The following is a 16538-nucleotide window of genomic DNA, read 5'->3' on the forward strand; positions in this document are numbered from 1 at the left end:
GGGGGCATTGGTTTTGCCCTGTGGGTTGATGGGCACATAACAGTTGGAGCTGTTTGCTCACTTTAATGAGGAGAGCCTTGTGCCCTCAGATCCTCTGATGGACACTCTGATGACCGACCCCGTGAGGCTGCCCTCAGGAACCATCATGGACAGGTCGATCATCCTGAGGCACCTGCTGAACTCCTCCACTGATCCTTTCAACCGGCAGACGCTGACGGAAAATATGCTGGAACCAGGTACCGTGGGATGGCCCCCGGCACGTGGGTGGGGCAGCAGCTCGTGGGCAGGTCTGTACTTTCATAGCACACTGCTGAGGCCTCAGCAGAGGTGACAGTTCTTGAAATTCAACTTGCACAGAAAAGTTAATTCCCTCTGCTTTCCCTTTTTCTGGGGGGGAAAACCCTCACACCCTTGCTTTCTTAACTCCTGGGCTGAAAAACATTATGGTATATAAAGGGGAAATGGCTATTAGTCATGAGGGACTTTCTTATAGTACTATATCCAAGTAATTTAATAATTCATTTTTCTCTTTTCCTTTTTTTAACCTTCCTAGTGCCAGAACTTAAAGAGCAAATCCAAGCCTGGATGAGAGACAAGCAGAATGACCATTAAAATTCCCTTGCAGCGCACGCCACCACCAATGGGCAGAGCAGGGCGTGGGCTGTTCTGGCAGGAGTGCAGCAGACACACCTGGGAGCTGTTGATGGGTTGGCACACCCACGGCACTGACTCGCAGTAGTGACCACAGGAGCACGTGGACGAGGAGAAAAGCAGCTTCATTCTTGTACATATATTTAAGTGATAACGATGGTCAATAACATGGAGGACAAGCTAGGAAGTTACTTATGTTACAAAACTGTCCTTCAATATGTCACATTTTGGAGTTTTTACAGCTGAATTATTTTAGCAAAGACGAATGGATCAGGGCAGCATCCCTTCAACCTTGTTTTTTACCGCCAGATATCCGTTAATTTGATTGTGGTTAGAACCTTGGACATTTTGCTGCTAAAGTAACTTTTTTCTCTTTCCCTTCCTTTCTTTCTGTTCCACCCATCAAACCTGCACTGCTCTCTTTTCCTTCTGTAATGCAAAAAAATACAAACCCTGTGAAAATCAAAATCATTCCCCTGCCCTTAAAGGAACATATTTTGTGCGATAACTGTGCCTGCAACAAAGTGTTCATCTTGGGATCGTATTTTTATATTACACATATTTGCCTATTTGGTTTTTAATTGGTGTTAGACACAAGGATAATTTCAAAAAAGCGAAGACTTCGCACGTGGATTTTAATTTCCTTTCCTTGAGATGTCCCTTTCCTTTATGTTGATCAGGATGCTCTGGTACTTGTGAAAAGCCTTGAGATAGAAATGTGTTAAAACAGCTGCCATGAATGAGATGCTTGGGAATACCAGGATTTCAGTGACTTTAAAAAAAATAAATTCCATTCTTTCAATGCTGCAGATCAATGCTAACTGACAGTTCTGAGCCATTCTGAGCTTGTCCACAGAGAGCAGATACTTTTATCCTTGGAGGCTGCAGTTTGAGGCAGGGGTCATTTTTTATGTTGCGTACCAATTTGTATCCATGGCTTGGCCTTACCAAAGCAGAAAGGGTGCAGGAAATGTAGAATTACGTTTTTAAAAAAAAAATAAAAAAAATTCACAAACATTTTTATATTACTGCCCCCTGCATATGATACTTGAATTTCCTTTTTAAAAAGGATTTGAAACCACAGTGTTTTAAAATTAAGTTGGTAAAAAAAAGGTTGTTTTTCTTTTATTTGTTTTTCGCCATGTCTTCTGTTCAATTCCTGACTCTCTTGAACTACAATAAATGATACACACTCACACAGGATGTTTCCTTGGTCTTTCTTGTAAGAGTGTTCGTGAAAATATAAAAATTACTAGAAATCTCAGGTCCCGAATGTTCTCAACATCTTAAATCCAATTTATCTATGACGGTGTATGAAACATACGTAATTAAGGCATTTCATGTAAAGTGATTTTCTTTAAGGTGCTTATAAGCTTAAACATGAACCAGTTTCTAACAGCAGGAATTACCAAATTACTAATGATAAGGAGGAATTTATGCTGAATTATTGCCACAAAAATAAATTTTCCTATGAGAATATGCATGAAATTATTGAAAGCATGAGAGTTAATACAGCATCACTGACTAAATTTAATCATTTGCCTAAAAATACATTATGAGGTCTAAAAAAATGCCTCGTGCTGCTCAAGAAACGTTTTGAAGGGAGGAAAGATTACTAATCCCTGCCCTCTGAGCTATCGCCCTTAGGCCTAGTTTAGGATCCAAATCCCACTGAATCACAGGGAGCCGGCAGCTGGGGAATTCGCTGCCTCAGACCCCGCGTTCCCACAGCGACAGCGCAGCTGCCCCGGAGCACACCGGCGGTGTCCCGGCCGATTTTATCCCGTTTCCCCGCACACCGGCGGTGTCCCGGCCGATTTTATCCCGTTTTGCCGCACACCCGGCGGTGTCCCGGCCGATTTTATCCCGTTTTGCCGCACACCGGCGGTGTCCCGGCCGATTTTATCCCGTTTTGCCGCACACCGGCGGTGTCCCGGCCGATTTTATCCCGTTTCCCCGCACACCGGCGGTGTCCCGGCCGATTTTATCCCGTTTTGCCGCACACCGGCGGTGTCCCTGTCGATTTTATCCCGTTTCCCCGCACACCGGCGGTGCCCCGGCCGATTTTATCCCGTTTTGCCGCACACCGGCGGTGCCCCGGCCGATTTTATCCCGTTTCCCCGCACACCGGCGGTGTCCCTGTCGATTTTATCCCGTTTTGCCGCACACCGGCGGTGTCCCTGTCGATTTTATCCCGTTTTGCCGCACACCGGCGGTGTCCCGGCCGATTTTATCCCGTTTTGCCGCACACCGGCGGTGTCCCGGCCGATTTTATCCCGTTTCTCCGCACACCCGCGGTGTCCCGGCCGATTTTATCCCGTTTTGCCGCACACCGGCGGTGTCCCGGCCGATTTTATCCCGTTTCCCCGCACACCGGCGGTGTCCCGGCCGATTTTATCCCGTTTCCCCCGCACATCCCGCCCTCCGGCCTCGCCTCCCCTCACGGCTCGGGGCGCGCACGGACACGGCGGGCGGGCGGTGCTGCGGCCCCGCTCGCGATAGGCTCCGAGGGCGCAGACGTGATTTGCATCGCGGGCTCTGATTGGCTGGGGCTGGCGAGGGGCCGCCTCCCCGCGCCCGCGCTGCGCGGTAGGGCTCGGTTCGGAGGGCGGTGCCGCTGCGGCCGGGCACCGCCGGGCGGCGCTGGCGGCGCGGCCGGCTGTGATTGACAGGCCGGGGGCGGGCTCACGCGGGCTCCGCGGAGCGCCATTGGCGGGTTGTGCCGAGGGGGCGTGGCGGCGCGCGGCGATTGGCGGAGCGGGGGCGCTCCCCCCGCGGGGCGGGCGCTCCCCCCGCGCTCCGGCAGTGCGGGAGCGGCGCTGAGGCGAGCGCGGCGCCCGTTCCTCCCGGCGCGGCCTCGCTCTCCTCCCTCCCCTTCTCCCCTCCCTCCCTCGCCCTTCCCGCTCCATTCCCGGCAGCGGGGGGGTCTGCAGGCCTCGGTGGAGGCGGCGATGGGGATGGCCGGGTTTTTGTCGCTGCGCTGCTCCGCCGGCTGCTGACGCCGCACCGCCCGCGTCCCGCGGACACCCCGCGCCAGGTGAGGGGCTGCGCTGAGGGGCCCTGCGCCGGCGGCGGCCGGAGCGGGGCGGGGGTGCGGGGCTGATGCCGTAATGCGGAGGGGGAGGCGGCGATGCTGCCGTGCGCATCTGTGGGGCCCCGCGGAGGGCTGAGGCCGGGAGCGGGGGGGGGGTGGACGACGGATGGATGGATGGATGGATGGATGGATGGATGGATGGATGGATGGATGGGTGGGTGGACGGACGGACTGATGGATGGATGGATGGATGCTTAGCACTGGATACTCTGAAGCTGTCAGGGCAGCGGCGCAAGGGCGTGGGGCCCCTTCGGCCTTGCTGTCTGCCCGATGCCATCTCCGCGTCCCCCGGGACACTTCCCTCGCTCCCTTCCCTTTCTTCCTTCCCTTCTCCCTCCTTCCTTTTTCCCCGGGCGGCCGCTCCCCGGCTCTTCCATCGGCTGGATGCCGCCCGCCGTTCCGCCGCCCTTCTCCCCTTTGCGGCTGGGATGGGGCGGAGGCGGCGGGCGCCGCTCCGGGAGGGGCGCAGCCCGCGGCGCGGTGCGGGAGTGCGGCGGAGCGGCTCTCGGGGGCCCGGCCCGGCCCGGCCCGGCCCGGCGCGGTGCGGGAGTGCGGCGGAGCGGCTCTCGGGGGCCCGGCCCGGCCCGGCGCGGCGCGGTGCGGGAGTGCGGCGGAGCGGCTCTCGGGGGCCCGGCCCGGCCCGGCCCGGCGCGGTGCGGGAGTGCGGCGGAGCGGCTCTCGGGGGCCCAGCCCAGCCCGGCCCGGCCCGGCGCGGCGCGGGCAGCCATGTTGTCAGGATGAGCGGGCAGTCCCCGTGCCCGGGCGGGGGGCGGCGGAGCGGGCCTGGCGCTCGGGGCCATCCCCGCGATGGGGGCATCGCCTGCGCTGGAGGACTCGCCGGAGGCAGATGATGAATTTATGTCTGCTTTCTGGAATGTAAATGCGTTCATAACAAATTCTAAATTCTAGACGGTATTTCTCTTCGCTTCCAGCTCCTTCTTAGCTCAGTTCTTTTTGCTGTTGCACAATCCGGTGTTGGTAAATAGCCATGTGTGCATGTGATCAGGTTTCGGTGCGTCGCCAAGTTCTGCAGCACTGCTCGATCTGGCATCTCCACCTGGTCCAGATATAGCAGAGCGTGTGTGTGAGTTCAGCTGAGGGATCGTCACGCTGTCAGCACTGCCCGAGCTTCATGCAGCACCTAAAATTGGCTCTGCTGGGGCCCCTTGTTCAGATTCGCCTGCTGCCCCAAACAGCTGTTTTGCCAACTTTCCGTGTGCTAATCTCTGTCCTTGTTTTATTTCTTTAGAGCTCTTGCACTGATTAAGTTACAAGCCATTTTTTTTGTTTCAAAGTTAGCACATTCTGTGATATGCAGATGTGACACAATTATCTGGTATATGACTAGTTCCCTTAAATAAAAGTGATTCTTTATTTGTGCTAAAATTTATTTGTGATAAAATTCATTTGTGGGTATGGGTGTTTTTTTTTTTTGTTGAATGCAGAGGTACAGATTTTGAACATTGTTTTGTAACCACCTTGAGCTTTTTGCAGACTTCTCTGCATGTATAAATAATAATTTGAATCGAAATCCCTGCTCTGCTTGTAACTTTACTTAAATAAATAGCAATGTGTTTGTATTTTGACATTGCATAAAAACTGGTTTGCCAAAACTTTCAGATACATCCAAGTATTCAAGTCTTAATGTTTATTCAGATATTTTTGTGAAAGCCTGGATCTAGTTGAGCCTGTGAAGGGTGATTCATCAACACAATTGGGTTTGTCAGCTTGAATACCAGTAAACAGACGAGATATTTAGATGATTTAATGACACCTTTTAATATTAAAACCTCACGGTATGACTTAGAGGGTGGGTATCTTTAGTTTCAAATAGGTGTAGAACTAGGATGTAGGATTTGCTTTTTGCTGATGAAGCTCACTAAACAACTCAGTTGTCATCTACCACCTGTTTTGGAGCCAGGGTAGATCACCTCAAAGACACACACGCAGTTCCCTTCTTGGTTCATGGCTGGATTCATGCAGACTGAACATTAAAAGAGACACAGCTAGTAGATTCCTTCCAAGACATTAGGGAGATGATTCATTCTAGCATGGATGGCAGCCTTCTAAGCCTATAATGAGCATTTTAAAAAAGTTGTCTTTTAAGAATATTGTTCTTCTAAATCTGTACCACAAACTGTATTGCATATTTTGGTTTTCTCTTTTCAAGTTATGTTTCCACTCTGTAGTCAGCGTTTTGTAGTAGGAAATGGTACTACTGCTAAATGTGAACCCTGAAAAACCAGTTGCAGTTTATTATCTGTAATGCTGTGTAACTTGGAGCTCATTTTGCCTTATTTTACCATTCTGTGTGATGAGGGCAGTGCTACCTTTATAAATTATTACAACCAGTTAAGATAACTGGTAAGTGGAAAAAACCCTCAAAACCCCAACAGCTTAAACGTATGGAAAGTGTGGCAAATTATGTTGGTTTTGGTAATTTTCTTAAAAATGAAAATTAAATCTTGCATAATGAATTGATATTCAAAACATCCGAAATCCATGTGCAAATATGGGTAGGTGTTTTGCTTACTTCAGGTATGAAAAATAGCAGAGTTGAGAACAAAAGAGATTTTAAATTATACCACATTTGATTTTCCATCAGCACAAAAGTTAGGGTTGGGAAAGATTGGTAACTGCAGAAGTCCAGCAGGTAAATTTTCATGTTGGCAGGTGATTTTGTGATCTGTTCTGTGAGAATCTCTACACAGTTGTGTTTCAAACAAGTCTGTCACTTAGCTAGTGCATATGGAGTCTCTGGAAATGTGACTTTCATGCTTTCTTATTATGAATATGATGTTTAGAGGTACTTGAGAACATACATATATATTTATATGTAAAAATAGATTATTCTTTCATCCCACCCTCTATTTGTCAGCTTCCCAGATATATCTGTAGAAATTAATGCAGTGTTCTGAGCGTTGTTTTTATGAAAACATCAGAAAAAAATTCTTTGTGGGACTCCACAGTAAGAAGGGAAGACAAACCCCCTACATTTCATAAACAGTATTGTAAGGACACATTGGACAAAGTGAACTGTGTCACTGTGAACTTGACAAAAATGGACGTTTTGCACCTGACAGATGATTAAACAGTGTTTCACAAACAGGGCGCTGTGTGGCCACGTACAGTGACGTTGCTGTTTCTAACAGCAGCATTCAGGGTCGGTTGAATAATAGCTGTGGGCTGTGTCGGGATTATCTTGTCACTTGGCTGTGGTGAGAGGGCTCAGGGACTTGTGCAAGGGGCCTGTTGGGGAGGGAGAGCCGAAACCCACTGGGTGGATTCTGGGGGTGGAAGTTTATAATGAACCTGTGTGTTTGATACTTTGTTCCACACAAAAGTAGGCGCCTCTGAGCAAGAGGGAGAGAAGCAGTCTCCAGAACACCCCAGAACATCATGTGAATTCATTCCCAGTACTTTTCTGCTCTATTCTGTGTTCAGGGTTTTAGTGAAGCTTTTTAAAATTCCATACTAACCCCGAGCTGATGGTGTGGCTGTGTCATTAATCATTGCTCAACCAGTGTGATGTACCAATGACATTGAGATTCAGTTGGCTTGCTCCTAAAGACATTCTTCTAGTCTGATGAGATACCTCAGGTACCTGTGAAAAGAAGAAATGCTTTAAATTGCTTCTACCTGGGGAAGTAATTTAATTTCTGCCTTCACCATGTGATGGCATTAATGAAGTATTACAGTTTTATTACAGACTTCTTGTACTGTGGGAAAATGTGTCATAATTTAAATTAAGCATATATAAGTACTTTTACCAAGTGTGGAACTTACTTTAAATCTGAAATGCTTCTGCTTTAGACCTGCTAGTAATTTTTGTACTTCTGTGATCACAACCCTGAAATGAGCATTTCCCCAGATACGTGGTATTGATAACCAGAGATGTCAGGATTCCTGGGTGCATGGTTGAGCAGAGTTGAGTTCTGCCCAGGGTAAGGCAGGTTCCAGATAGAAATGCCTGTGTTGAGTCAGACCAAGGATTAGTCCAGCTCTGAGTCCTCTCTTCAGCAGTGGCTGTAGCAGATATTTAGGATATAAAGATAAATCAAACATAAATAATGTTTTCTCACTATAGTCATCTAGATTCTGTGTGTCTGTGCCATGGAAGCTTTCCTAGCCGAGGGTAGGAACTTTATAGTAGAACTTATTCTTTGAATCTTGTTGATTTTTGAGGCTGTTAGACTTCAGTACTGACCGTGTCCTGTGGCAGGAAGTTGGATTTCTCAGTAGTGGACCAACTGAAAACATTTCTTCTAATGGAAAAGGCTGGTTGACCCCAATACAAACAAACCAGTCTTTTGTAGCCCCACATTCCAACAATGTCTCAGACATGCCTTGAAGTTTGGATAGTGGGTGTCAGGGATAGTTCCCTGCAACGAAAGTGCTCCGTCATTTAGATGTGGTAGAATTTGAACAAGTATTTTGATAAGGGAGATTAATTTAATGGTGGACATTTGCCTGAACATAGATAGTGATATTTACCCTGAAGGCAATAATTCTTGATTCCTCCTCTTCCTTACAGTGTGTCCTTTAATCAGTAGATATACAAGTAGTTGATGAGTTGTTATTTCCTTCGAGAAGAGGACTTTCCCAGGACTGCAAGGGGCTCTTTAAGGGTACACCCTTTTCTCTGGAGTCATATGTATTTAAAGTTAGTGTGCTGCGGCCCATGACACTTGAGTTAGTTTTAATATTATTGCTAAAGCATTGCGGCAGCAAGGATTGGCAGTATGAGAGCCTGGGTATGGAGTATATGGTCACTGCCTCATGATGAAATTTAAGTAGCTGTGTCTTTACTGCTAAAATTATCTTTGTTGGGTTAAGCCTAACACATGTTGTAACCAGATATTTATTTTGGTATTGGCATCCTTACTTTCTGGAAGAAAACCAAGTATTGGTTTTCTTCCAGAAAAGAAATGTATGAAATTGTGTGAAAACCAAATATTTGTATGCTTCAAAATAACTGCTTTAGGTGACAGAAACTTTTGATTAGGGAGACAGTGAACAGGTGCTGATAAGTGTATTTCCAGTTCTGGCTTTGAAGTGACACCTTTTGTGGGTAAGGGAGGGTGATCTGCAAAGCAGAAATTGCATTTATGAAGTAACTTTGAACCTTCCTAATTTTATCAACATCTTGAATACAATAGCTACAAATAACTAAATGATATTTTTCTCCTTAGAAAACACCAACAGGAAGGATAACTTGAAAGGCTCCTGATCACTTTCAGTTCCTTGACTGGTACTGCCAGCAGCCAGGATGTCGGGGGCTTCAGTGAAGGTGGCTGTTCGGGTCCGGCCTTTCAATTCCCGAGAAACCAGCAAGGAGTCCAAATGTATCATCCAGATGCAAGGCAATTCAACCAGTAAGTTTATTTTAATCTTGTAAGAGAGTCTTCCTCTGTTCCCAAAATTTTGACTTCAGTATTTTCTTCTGTCAGACTGAGAACTGTGTACATTGTATCAGCTAGAATTAATCTTTCGGTTATTCTGCTTTTCTGAGGCTGTCATTACATACTAGATTATCTCTGAATGTGACTAGAAAGTCTAAATCACAAGTATCTTGATTTTTATGGGGTTGTTCATGGTGTTTGCTTCTGCTGATCTGAAAATTCTACAGAAGGATTGGAGTACCAAAGTGAAAACCTTTTTGTGAACTTCAGTGTTTGGGAATATCATGTGGGTAGACAGATAGAGGGATACATTGCAGCCCACCACATGATAATTGTGGGGGTATAAGTCCTGCTTGGATCTGGTGCTTTAATTCTTGGTGTGCTTATTCTGCAGTATGTGCTTTTGGTTAAGAGCATAATTTGGGTGAGAAAGCTGAGATGAAAAGGGTATTAAGTTTTATGCTTTCCAGAGCAGATGTCTAAACCACAGCAAAATAACAGACTATGTAAAATCATCTTCTTTTCTAACCAATTAGAAGTATTAAGCTTCCTATATAATTGTTATGAGTGTAGTTTGGAGAACACTGTTCTGTGGGAAACTGTGTGTGGGCACACCTCTTTTGGTTGTTGGGTTGGTTGTTTTTCATACTTGACGTCAAGGCAGTATTGACAGCATTTGAGGGAGTGTCGCTCCCAACAGCTCTGCCTATAAACTGCTCTTCTTGGGGCAGTTTTTCATTGTTAGGTAATCAAGTAGAGCCATCTTGTCTGCAGCTGTAGAAAGCAACACTCCAAGAGCACTGAGATATTTCGCTGTCTGATTACTTGAGTGTTTACTCATGCCTGTTAACACAAAGGAGGTTTCATACAGGCCTCTCCCTTTTTTTTTAGCCAAGGTTGTACGTCAGCCTGCTTGTGCTTCTGCAATGGAATTTAAATCCTGGTTGTGGTCACTTAAATTATATAGTGTTTGTGGTTTCATTGGAAGATAGGTGTCACAGAGAAGAGAGCTTGTTTTTTAGTGCAGAAAGTTCTTGTCTTCAGACCTTATGTGCAATACTACCCAGAGAAGCTTTTTTGTGATTGGATTTCAAAATTTCCATTTAAGGTAGGGGTGGGAGGGGTTTGAAATCATCTCATGTAGAACAGGTGCTTGTATCCCATCATTGGATCCCAGTGTAGAATGCAAGAACTGTAGACTTCATTAGAGAACATTTGTTATGGAAATTCCACCAAGCCCTGGGCTCCAGCAGCACCACTGGGTACCTCTGTAACAGCTTTTCTTGCTGCAGTCATCACAGCAGTAATTTTAGATGCTTAAGGTGTTTGAATTGCAGGAGCCTGTGGAAGCACCTTGTTTGTGGCACAGCACAAAGGGTGACCAGTCAGTGTCTGGCAGATTGTTTGTCTGAGCTGGAGCTGTGGCCTGGGCCAGACACTGCTTCTGTTTCTGAATGCTGGAGCTGCGCCTCAGTTTCCAAAAAACTGCATCAGCCTTCAAGAGGAGGAAAATACTTCAGAATTATCTAATTGGAAATGTCTTTACAGAAATGATTTCTTTTTGCTGTATTTTATACTCTGAAGTGCTCTAATCTGCAGCCTTTTATTTGAATGCTGTGGCTCTGATCAAGCTGGGTGATGTGACAGATGGTCGGGTTTAAGTCATTGGGGACATTACAGGCTGTGGAAAGGAATCATCAGTTGCAATAGTTAAACATTGTTACATTCTGTGGGATATTTTTTCCCTGTATTTCCCTCTTAGAGGAGAAATACAAGAAAGCAATGGACAGAGGAGTAATTTGAACAGAAGAGGATTGTATAATAAAGGATATGAATAAGGCATTGTTTGGTGGGGAAAAAAATCCAGCAGAAATCTTCTCTCCAAAGAATCTTCCTAACCAAGTTGTCTGACACACATAACTTCCAGCTGAAATGCTTCAGCTGGTATGCCTTTAGGCTACGTGTTAGATTTGGGGGGCATAAGTGCTGTTCTGCCAAAGATTCTTTCATTTTCATGATGCTCAGTTTTTTGCAGCCCCACAGTTATGTTATTGAGCTCCTCATTATTAAGCTCCAGACTTGCTGACTAAAAGCAGAGCACATAAAGTGACATTAGTGTATCTGAGACTCATATCTGATGCAGCAATTTGAAAATAAAGGGAATTCAGTAGTAATTCTAGACTAAGGAGTTCCTGCTTCACACCTTCAGATGTGCCAGTGAAGTGATCAAGGTCTAGATATCTTGCCTCTGAGAAGGTTATTTTTTCACTTGTGCACTGATCAAGTTGACAGGAGGCAAACCTGAGAGGATGGTGATACACTGAGTAGTGACTATTTTAAGCCTCCAAGGCAGTTAAAGTACCCTTATCTTGGAATTAAAGCCTAATGGACTGTCGTGACACCGGATTGATGAGACAGTGTGAAGTGTGATAGCTAAGAAGGGATTTTGACAGTTACTTGAACTTTTAATTCTGTATGTATTGATTGACTGTGCTATTCTGCAAATCCTTGTGGGTCCTGCGTTTAAACTTTGTCCAAGTCTGAGTTTTGTAAATGCATTGGCAGAGATTACTGTATTACAGTGAAACTGAGGCAAAGTGCTCAGGATTATGTTAAGGAAAACTGTATAAAGATACAGATAATAAAGCGTGTGACAGGTGTACTTTATTTATAAATAGTTTTAGATGAATATGTGAAAAAAGGAGTGTTTTTTGACATACATAATGAAGTAGGTTCTTGAAGTCAGAATGCCAGCAGGGTTGTTGCCTGACATGCTGCTTTTGTTCGACAGTTTTTGTGTGAATTTGGCTGTTTATGGCTTTGGGGATTGCCTGTCATTCACAGGGTGCTTGCCAGCAAAGCAAAACGTCCCTCTGGGTTAGGAAGCTTATGCTCAATTTCAGTACACAGTTCTTTGCCTTAGAAGCAAAACAACATAATTTGCTTGTGCACTTCTGCAGAATTTACTTGTTATCCTATCTGACTTTAATGTCATTTCCTACTAGGAGATCAAGACCTTTAATCAAGATCCATAGTAGGTCTCTGTTTTTATAATTTCTCACTGTTTAAAAATGACAATGTACCTGAATACAGTTCTAGGTATGTCTTAATCTCAGAAAAAGAGAATTCATACTAAGATCTTTAACCCACAGTATTAAGGACACTTACTGTGAGTAATTGGGACTTCTGTTTTTCTTCTGGAAGGATACAAAGTATGGAAATTTTGAAATCAGTACTTGAACATCTTGTTTGTTTTTTTTTTTTTTTCTGTTCTACTATTATGCATCTTGCACTTAAATTGTCAGTGTTTATGTCTCAAATACATGTTTCAAAACTGAGATTCTGCAGTTGAGCTGAAGTCACGTGTGTATGCTGACTGCATTAAGGGCTGGAATTTGGCAGAAGGCCACTGCTGCTCGGATCATATCTATTTGCAGATGGGATCCATGTGAATGATACTGCCAGAAGTTCTTCAGTGGACACGGGACAAGTGGGGGTAGGGGAAGAGAAGGTAATGGAGGAATCTTAGAGACAGGACAAGTTAGAAGCTGTAAAATTCTGCTATTTAAGTTAACTTGGGAAGGCAGAATATTTTCCAAAGAGGTAATGTCACCATCAAATTAGTAATTAGAAAACTCCATCAAAACAGTAACTGAGTGGGATTAATTTCAGAAAAGGCTTTCTTTTTAAATAATTATAACTTAGAAATCATCCTAAGAAACATAAACTTTGTTTTCCAAAGCACCTGCTAAGCAATTGAATTCAGTTGGCTGAAAGGATGTTTTCATTTGGAGTTCTGTTCTGAAGAGCATATTCTTTAAATTACTGAATAGGTGGCTTATCACAGCCAAACTCACAAGTGGCTTTTTGAAATTAATAATTAAGGTATGGTTTTCAGCATATCTTGATTGAATATGTTTTGTCTTTAATTCCTGCTATTTCCAGGTTTTTTTTCAGAAAGGTTTACACCAATGTATCTTGCCCACAATGTATTAATTACTTATTCCTGTCCAGTTAATTAAAGACTGTTTTTGTGGTGAGTGGGAAAAAGATTCTGGAGTGTAATACATGAAAGCTGAGCTATAGATCTAAGAGTATTTTGTGTGTCAGTAGTTCTTGTGCTCATTCTTGTACAGGCTTTTCAGACATAACAAATATAAACAACGTTGGCAGCTGCTGCCTTGGGTTATTGAGCTGAAAAAAGAAGTTGTTCTGTGCCTAAAGACTCCCCGAGTGTTGGGCTTTTTCTGGTTTGGCTTTTGTTTGTTTGAGGGATTTTTGTTTTGGTTTGGATTTTTGGTTGGTTGGTTTGTTTGTTTTGCGTGTTTGTGGTTTTTTTTGTGGAAGTGATTTGATAATCTGGCCTGTAAATGCAGGTAATAATGCATAAATAAAACCAAATTAAATTGAAGCAGAGATTCAAACTATTACCTACAAGACAGCATTTAGATACTAATCACTAGCAAAGAGCCCAGCAGGCTTATTCTTTTAAAAATCTAAATATGTGTATAAAAAATGAAACAAGATAATAAGGAAGTATTCTACGTGGAACGTATCTGTTGCAATTGTGCACTAGATGAATGAAAATAAGGGTTAGCATCTTGTCTGTGCAAGTGACAGAGCAAACCAAAGTTCCCAAAGTATAGCTCATCTATGATTATTGTGTGTTCTGATTTGTCATAAAGGACACCAGTGGAAGGGTGCACCTGCACAGCCCAGGTTATCTTGGAAGGGCTGAGTGCACCTGGATCCTCAGGTCAGCACTGAAAATTACCTATAGGGATTTTAGCTCAGCACTAGTCTCTGTGTTTCAGTAATGTTGGCAGGTTCTTTTGTGGCTGCTGAAGGTATTGGGTGTTTAATAAAAATAGGCCTAGCAGAGTGGTCCCATCTGCCAGTAACAATAATCCCATCTGCTGCTGTGGACATATGGCTGTCAGCTTCTCATCCAGGCATCCTTGGCATCAGAAAACCTTGGTAAGACATTCTGGAGTTAATTTGTAGAGGTTGTAGGGAAAAAAAAATGTATTTCTTCTAATACTGCTTTGTTGTTTGGGGTTTTTTTCTCCCTAAAGTGTACAAACCTCAGATCTAGATGTAAATATTTAAATTAAAAAAAAAAAAAAACAAAACCAAAAAACCAAATACAGAAACATCTAATTTTCATTTCCCCTTTGTTTTGGTTTTTCTTTCCTTTTTTTTTTTTTTCTGTAAGATGTGTGCTGCTTTATGCAGTTGTTCTGGGGCAAATTAAAAATGGGTGGGAAAGCAGGACTGAACTTAAAACACTTTTGATCTATTGCATGTTTGTCTAAATTAGTGGTACTTGAAATACAATACAAAAGTCAAAACTATTGAAAGGTTCATAGAGTAAGGTAACCTCATCAATAATTTAGCCATCTCATTTATTGATATTCTTTTGACTCTCAATCTGTCTTATGAAAATAATAATTGTAGATACCTCAAAAAATAAGGATATTGCCTTTCTGATGCCTGCCAAAAAGCATTGGTTCTTAAAGCATACAGCTTGGTTTTCTTGGGTTTTTATTTTTATTTTTCCAAGTGTTTCTAGTGTTTTCTAGTGGTATCTTGGATGATGGGGTAGTCTTGGGCAAATAAACAGCATTGCAGGAATTTCACTTCACCCCTTCCCTGATTTTTCTGGTCTGTAAATCCCTGTTAGTGGTGCAAGCTAAATGAATGCTTGTCAATATGATAATACTGCACTGCACACGGTGGGTGTGTTATCAAAACAGGCTGTTTATGGGAAGATAAATGGTGTCACATGGAGGATGCCTGAATGGTCTTGTGGTTGAGGTTTGAAAGACAAGTCAAAGAGGTCACAATAGCAGAGGATACCCAGACTCTTCTGATGACTGTCCTCTTACCAATATGAGCATTAGAGTTCTCTGTGTTTTCTAGCATTAGGGATTTCTGTGTCCACAAGTCTCTCTTAGTCATTGTCTCTGAATGCCCTGCAGTATTGACAGCTCATATGTTTTGCTACAAGCCTGGAATATTTTTTTGGAGAAGAAATAAAAATGTGGATTTTTTAGGTGCTTGATTTTCCTTCTAAAGCCTTTCTCACGATTGAATAAAAATAGCTTGAAGTGTTAATTCTGCACTGTTAAAAAAATTTAGAGGATGACTTTGGGAGCTGGGGGAAGATGAACATTTAATGATCTTTAAATGCTAGAGATGCAAATGCTGGTTCTGGAGTGAGACTGTGGGATGATGACTAGGGTGTTCCAGCTGATGTTAAATGCAGTTAGACTACATTATGTTATGAAGTTAGTATGGAACCATAGCAGAAGTATTATTAATAAACCTTGAGCAGTTTATGTCAGTGGTGATTCTCCATGTGAAATGCTTCCCCTTCAGAATTAGTGCCCACTGATACAGAACTAGGCCTCTAGAGGTGATATTTTTTATCAAATGCTTAAGTAAACTGCCATCTTTTAGTATGCAAGTAGAAGTAAAGAGAATGTAAATTGTTAATAGGAGCTACTTTAAGAATTGGATATTTTCATTCATTGCCCAAATTCTTCCAGGGACATCCATTGTTAAGAACTGACCAAACTGACTTAAGTAGTAGACTGAAATCCTTAAGACCTGGCTCCCCAAGATTCCAGTGCCACGTGGTGTTCTCTTAATGTGTTGTGGCATGTGTCTGAAGGAGAGAATGGTCTCAAGAGAGACCATTGGCGATGTCAAGTCAGAGAAGGTGAAGGGAGGTACTGTTTTACCTGCCTTGATGCAGAAAGCATGAGCCCAGAATGCAGCTGGAGCACTGACCCAGCCCCACACACAGACCTGACACGCTGTCTCTGCTCTGGGACATTCCCAGGTAGTCCACTGACAGCGCAGGTTTGGGAATGGTTCTGGGTCAACTTTTCAGCCAGGGAGAGCAGTCTGGTTCGGCTGGCTCCTGCCTGCTGCAGAGCCTGCTGCGTGCTGTTCTCCAAGAACACCAGCTGGAGAGCTGTATTTATAGCTCCTGGATCTCTAAGAGCAGCTGAGGATGAGAGCAGCTTTCCAGCAGCTTCTGTGAGTGAGCGGTGGCCTTGCCCTGGTGCTGCTGAGCCTGACTCCCTCCCCCAGCCAACCTTTCTCCCAGTGCAGGGCTGAAATTCCACAGCAGGGAGAGAATCCGGTTGAATTCCAAATGAGCTGTTCTTAGCTTCTACTTGGTTTCCTTCCCTTTTAATGATTTGAAAAATGCAAACAATGCTTTGAAAAGCAAGCACTGCTTCATGAGCTGGAAGTGTCCATTTCCCTTCATTTATCTCTTATAATAACAGCCCTGAAAGTCTGTCTTATAAAAGCACTATGGCCATAGATCTGATTGCAGCGTATGCCTAGGAAAGACGCCTGTATTAAATGTGTCTTTG

General features: G+C 44.1%; 2 protein-coding genes across 9 annotated transcripts in view; both read left to right on the forward strand.

Moving 5' to 3' along the window:
- UBE4B (ubiquitination factor E4B) overlaps positions 1-1849 on the forward strand; it is a 34156-nt gene extending 32307 nt beyond the window's left edge. For all 3 annotated transcript variants that reach the window (XM_053997445.1, XM_053997446.1, XM_053997447.1), the window contains 2 exons: positions 90-236; positions 554-1849. In XM_053997445.1, the coding sequence (XP_053853420.1) occupies positions 90-236; positions 554-612 (206 nt within the window). In that variant the 3' untranslated portion in view covers positions 613-1849. The remainder of the gene's footprint in view (positions 1-89; positions 237-553) is intronic.
- Positions 1850-3466: 1617 nt separating this feature from the next.
- Positions 3467-16538, forward strand: part of KIF1B (kinesin family member 1B) — a 79203-nt gene continuing 66131 nt past the window's right edge. For all 6 annotated transcript variants that reach the window (XM_053997803.1, XM_053997806.1, XM_053997804.1 and 3 more), the window contains exons 1-2: positions 3467-3688; positions 8938-9120. In XM_053997803.1, the coding sequence (XP_053853778.1) occupies positions 9015-9120 (106 nt within the window). In that variant the 5' untranslated portion in view covers positions 3467-3688; positions 8938-9014. The remainder of the gene's footprint in view (positions 3689-8937; positions 9121-16538) is intronic.

This window comes from Vidua macroura, chromosome 23 (assembly GCF_024509145.1).
Source record: "Vidua macroura isolate BioBank_ID:100142 chromosome 23, ASM2450914v1, whole genome shotgun sequence".
Classification (NCBI taxonomy): Eukaryota; Metazoa; Chordata; class Aves; order Passeriformes; family Viduidae; genus Vidua; species Vidua macroura.